Below are 6,051 nucleotides of genomic sequence, written 5' to 3' on the forward strand. Positions count from 1 at the left end.
TAATAGCTCAACTCAAAAAAATTTAATGTCCAACGTAAGTTTTGCAAATTAAACCCCGTGTGAAGATAAATTAAATTTGAGAATTTAAGATCGCAAAAACTCAAGACTTGAAGCTCAAGTTCATACTCTTTTTTTTTTTTAACAGATCAATTCATTAATAAAAAGTCATCTGACATCTACAAATGAAAGTTAAATTAACAAATACATAAAATTGAATCAAATTAGTCTTAAGTTCATACTTAAATAAGCTCGATTCATTAACATCTCTAGTTACTCCGTATGCAATAACTATCACCAAACCAATCATAGTTAGGATTATTGTCCACTTGTCGTGTATATTACCCAAAGTCAATATCAGTATATTTCAATGGAGTATACAAGTATCATACTCCTATTTGGATTATGATTAAATATTTGGCAAGTGGGCCCTTTAAATTCCATGTTCTTCACCAATTCTTTAAAACTTCAACTTCACCCCATCATAAACCCACTCCAAGGAATCTTCTTCAATTTTTGTAGTTTTCTTCTTCTTTCCAACCTTTTTAATCTCTTTCCTACTCATCTTCAATCCTCACAAAAATCAGGTACCTAATTCTTTTCTATCATTTTCTACTTTGATTTTGTTTAATTATTTAATTTTGATTGTTATGTAGTCGATTTTGTTGATTGTATAACTTTTTTTTTTTCTAATAAAGTTGTAATCTTGATTGTATAATTTGATTGTTCGTAAGAATTTTTTGATGAAAGTTTCTGTTTTTCTAGCTTTTTTCGTGATTATACTTTGATTTAATTAAACCCACCATTAATTCGTGGTAAACATCTTGATTATTAATTGTATGAATAATCAATTCAATTGATAAAGAACTTTCTTGTTTGGGGAAATTATCATGAATTTGATGAAATTATTACCGTAATTTTGTAAATTTGTTATTTTTTTTTTAATTTAAAATCATGGTTGACTTGAAAATTTCTAATCAGGCATGAAAATTGGATTAGGAAGTTAATTAGTTGATATTTTAAACTGGGTTTTTTAATTCTTGATAAAACCTAATAGGATGATGATGTACCTGCGTTGTACTTTTTGTTGTCATAATCGAATTTTTCTATTCTTAGGCTTTGGAATTCTGATTTATGACCTGTAATCTTCTTATTGTTTCATCAATTGCCAATAGTTATTGTCATAGAGATAGAAAGACTTTTTTGAACCAAGCTTCTTGTGCTGTAATTCAGGAATCATGGATATCCGAGTCGGGCTTGTAGTTCTTTTAGTTTTGGCTGGTAATTTGGTGTGTGATGCTAGAAGTTTGGCGGCTTCAGATGATTCAGGTTTCAGCTTATCTTTGTTGTAGACTATGTGATCACTTCACTTCACTGCATTTGATATCTTTTTAGCTCAAATTTTGTGGTTATAGCTTGTGAAGTTGTGATTTTGCGAATTCTCTATGATTAGATATAAGTATCTGATTGATACTGCTATTGTTACGAATGTTTTTGGTGCTGCATACCTTAATTGTTTACAGAACTGTTTATAAACTCTTCTGTTTGTTAACATTAATTTACAGAATCTCTGAAACAATAGGGATTGTTAAATTTCGTAGCTTATTTATATATCCAATGTATTAGTGAATTAATGACTATGTCCATGCATATGGCATACCAGCCATATCAAATTATCAACTCAATATTGATACTGATTTAGTTGTCATATAATCGAGAGCAAATGAATGTTGCCTACATACTCATACCCAGAATACCAGATAGCATTAAGCCTTCCTGTTCCATATTCCTCATATAGGCCCCTTGGATGTGTCACCAAATTTCATTCGATTGATGAATTTCAGAACTACCTTCAAATATCAGCTATATGTGTATGTCCCATGATTTTTTGTGACTCTTTTCCAATGTCATTGACTGTTGGGTTTTCTGAAAGGTCGAGATATCCTTTTGGAGTATTGGAAATAAATGGCATGTATTTTAGGTGTCGATTTTCTTTTTCTTTTTTTTCATGTTGGTTTGGATTATATGTGCCTTGACTGGATTGGACTTTTATTGAGGCTATTATTATGTGATGGAAGGTCACAAATTTAAAATACTTGGACAATGCACTATAATTTTTTTCTTTTCAGTTTTGTTGGCATACTGATACACTCTCATCTAGGTTCTGTTATTAAAAATATGGAGAAAGATCTTTATGAATTTGTGTTATGATGTGCTGCTGTCTTTGTGAGAGCCCTCTTGAATCGTATGTTGAGTTAATAATTGCATGAGAGGCATTTGACTTTGGAAATATAGAGGTTGGTAAAGATTTGAGGGCCATATGGACCTCATAAAGCTTCTTGTAGTGACCAAAAAAACAAGTACAACCAGTACCAATATATTTTAATTGCTTATTTTTTCTATGCTTAGGAAAGTTCCATGAAACGTTATGATAGGTTTCTATTATTTACTGCAAAATTTGGACTCCTGTTTGATTATTAATGTTAATTGTTAAAGCATCTCAACTCCCTACAAGATGATGTTGTCTTGATTCTTATACTAGTTATCAGTTGCTGGAGTAGTCAGTTGACATCTGATGTCCTACTTTCAGGTTTGGAAATTGCCGGACCTATTGATGTCTGCACTATGTGTGAAGAGTATACCACATTGGCTCTTGACTACCTTAACCAAAACAAGACCCATAATGAGATTATGGAGTCCCTTCACAAGGCCTGCTTACAGATGCATGGTTTGGCAAAGCAGGTATTGAGTTCTCTAAGGCAGAATGAGTTTGTTAGCTCTGCCAAAATCTGTGCAGTTCTTCTTTTCTCCACTGCTGTTTCTTTGCTATCTTTCATTAATATTTGTGCATCAACTTATTTATATTCCTTGTATGTTGATTCCCTTTCTAAAAGTTTCCTCATAATGATTTTAGGTGAAAGTAGTTGCCTCATGTGATCAGTCGAATTCGAAAACTGATCTGATGATTGTTACATAGTTTCTTAACATGTCTAAAATAGTTTTTACTACGGTATTTTCCTGATTGATAATTGGCTCATTACAAGATGTTTAAGATGTGTCATACACAAGTGAATTGTGCTAGTTGTTTTATGTCATAGTGGAAAATCATTTGTGAATTTAAAGCCCAAAATGAAGAGGTTGTGAAGAGAGGTGAATGGTTTGAAGCTTGGATGTCTTTCTTCACACTTTTGTCTGTTCTTTCAGTTAATGAAGCCGTAGCACAGTATCACCCCATTTATTTGATCGCTCATCATATATATTTAACTGTGTCATTATTGTAGTATTAGTTGTTACTTTACAATTGATAGGATAAAGTTTTAAACTATCTTTTTTCTTCTCTTTTGACAGTGTACATTGTTGGTGAACTACTATGCTCCTCTTTTCTTCTTAGAGGTTTCATCAGTCGAACCTGAAGGATTTTGTAAGAAAGTTGATCTCTGTAGAAATGTTGTGGTGTCCTCCACTCCTGAAAAGAGAAACAAATGCGATCTTTGCCACAGAGCTGTTGATGAAGCTCTTGACAAGCTGAAAGACCCTGACACTGAGGTCAGTACTTGACTTTTTTTTTTATTTTTTTTATTTTTTAAATTTTAATTAATGAATTGAGTATTACTTGCTCCTAAAATAATGTTCTGAATCTCCCAAACCTTTCCCTTCCTCTTCCCTTCCCGGGTTTGACAAAGAAATATGTTTTTGATTGTTGTCAATTAGGAACTTGAAGTTCTTGTTGTAAAGTGACTTTTATAAGAAAATACCTTGGTTTTCTTATTGTAGAGTGACTAATATTAGAAGATTCCTTGGCTTTTTCAGTGTCATCCTCCCTCCGTCCCAGCTCAAGGTTAACATTGGTATGGGGCAAATAAATTAAGGTGGAGAAAGTAGAGTGAAAAAAAAAAATCAATTGTATTTTAATTTTTTTAAAAAATTAAATAATAAGAAATGGCCATTAGTAGAATGCTAATGTCGAGCCGAGGATCTATGTTGAGCTGTTAACTCTAAGTAGGGAATTATTAGGAATTCAAAAAAGCTCTGATATACTGCATGAACCATTTTGGTGAAGGGATTGGGGACATTGCTCACTTGCTCAGAGATTGGTTCCAACGATATATTCTTATGTAGATGCACATTGGTTGCATTGTGCTCTACCATATGAATTATAACCTTTACATTTCTGGTTTCGTAGGATTTTATTTTATTTATTTTTTGTTCCCTCTTAGTGTTACTCTGACCCTTACTAACAGTATGCCACCTTGACATTTATATTCAAGTAATTGCCAACTTAAATATATAAATGTTTGGTTTTCTATAATTTGTTTTTCTATATTTATAAAGTCACTTGTTAGTTGTTAGTTTGTTACGGAGTAAATGATTAAGCAGATTACCGATGATGGGTGATTGAAATACTGAGAGCTTTTTTTTTTCCTTCCTTAATATATTTTAAGTAGCTTCAGTTGTTTTAACTATCAAGTCATTCAGTAAAAACTCATTTTCTGATTATTTGTATGACAGCTAGAGGTAATTCAGATCCTCCTGAAGGCTTGTAATTCTGTAGGACGCTACACTAAGAAGGTATGAATATTTCATTGCATTGAATCCAGTAACTCATTTTTCTAAAACATTTTCATTATTGGAAAAATTAGAAAAACTAATCCCAACTTTCATCGATTTTGGTAGAATAATTCCAACTTTGGATTATACTAAAATAATCCGAACTTTAGGGGGTCTTCTTTTTCTTCAATCCCAATTACCGGTTACCTGTTAAAAAGGTTAATTTCTTTTTTCTTTTTTTAAATGCCACGTGTCAAGAGCTAATTAGCCAAAAACAAAAAAAAAAAAACAAAAAAAATCAGAAGCCCAGCTCCAATACCACCTGAAACCCCAGCCACCACAATCCCACAACCCTCCTCCCGCCGTCCAGCCGCCTCTACTCCCGGGAAACCAGCCGTCCTTCCCCCTTGAACCACCACCTTCAAATTTCCCCTCAAATCTCGTAATCTCCTTTACCGTCAACCCACCACCACCATTCGAAACCTCCAAAAAACCACCTCTCCAACTCTCGAAAACCCTTAAAACCATCTCCCTCACCCCCGAAAACCCCCAAAAATTCCTCCACCACCATCGAAAACCCTAGCCGCTAGGGTTTCGAGGTGGAGGAGGAGATTTTGGGGTTTTTCGGGAGTGGGAAAGGGGTTATTTGTGGCGGACTGGTGGTTGGGCAGGGGGGTTGGAGGGTATTTCGGGGATGGGGAAAAAGGCGTGGGAAATTGGCAGTCGACGTGGAAAAAACGGCGGTGGCGGTCGGTGGCGAACTGGGCTATGGTGGTGGGGGGAGGTTGGGTGGGTGGGTTTTCTGATTTTTTTTTAAATTTAATTTTTGTTTTTTTTTTTATTTTTACTTGTTTAGGCCAATCAGGGCTTGACACATGTCAAATGACCTGATATAGTAGGTCATTGACTTTTGTTGACCGGTTAGGGATTGAAGAAAAAGAAGACCCCCCAAAGTTCGGATTATTCTTGAATAATCCAAAGTTGGGATTATTCTACCAAAATTGATGAAAGTTGGGATTATTATTTCTAATTTTTCCTTCATTATTTAGTTTGTCATTATTCCGTTTGCCTTTCGTATTAACTTTCATTTACGGGATTGAAAAAGCTCGAATGATTCTGAGCTTTCCTTTTCTTTTTGTGTTTCAACAGTGTAAATCCATGGTGTTCGAGTTTGGACCTCTTATCCTTGTTGACGCACAGAAGTTTATTGCAAAGGTCGACCTCTGCTCCACATTCCATGCTTGCAGTAAGCACAACAACGCTGACACAGAGCAAGAGACAGTTGAGGGGAAAATCGAAATGGTGACTTCATCTTAAATATCGTACTGTCATATTGTATAAAAATCCCTCTAAACAAAGTGTGTTTCATTCTACGCGTTTCATTCTACGCGAACATGCTTATGGTATGTATTTTTTATGGTCAGAAACACCGTCATATTCTATTGTACAGAAGCACTCACCGATGTGCTAATATTAATTCGTAATATTGAAACTATGTTTGGAATA

The 6,051-nt window shown here is 34.3% G+C and overlaps 1 protein-coding gene across 1 annotated transcript; it reads left to right on the forward strand.

Annotated features, from left to right (window-relative positions):
* Positions 1-414: 414 nt before the first annotated feature.
* Positions 415-6,051, forward strand: LOC145618337 (uncharacterized). Its single transcript, XM_081673113.1, has 6 exons — positions 415-584; positions 1,231-1,326; positions 2,588-2,739; positions 3,346-3,543; positions 4,507-4,566; positions 5,695-6,051. Exons 1-6 carry the CDS (start codon positions 440-442, stop codon positions 5,860-5,862), a joined length of 819 nt encoding a protein of 272 aa, XP_081529239.1. The 5' UTR covers positions 415-439; the 3' UTR covers positions 5,863-6,051.

This window comes from Chenopodium album, chromosome 26 (genome assembly GCF_948465745.1).
Source record: "Chenopodium album chromosome 26, dcCheAlbu1.1, whole genome shotgun sequence".
NCBI lineage: Eukaryota > Viridiplantae > Streptophyta > Magnoliopsida > Caryophyllales > Amaranthaceae > Chenopodium > Chenopodium album.

Bases quoted from the DNA above. Each gene is read 5' to 3' on its own strand.
- LOC145618337 (XM_081673113.1), top strand. From the start codon at position 440: ATGTTCTTCACCAATTCTTTAAAACTTCAACTTCACCCCATCATAAAC. The intron at 585-1,230 runs GTACCTAATTCT...GCTGTAATTCAG, and splicing joins TCAATCCTCACAAAAATCAG to GAATCATGGATATCCGAGTC. The intron at 4,567-5,694 runs GTATGAATATTT...GTGTTTCAACAG, and splicing joins TAGGACGCTACACTAAGAAG to TGTAAATCCATGGTGTTCGA.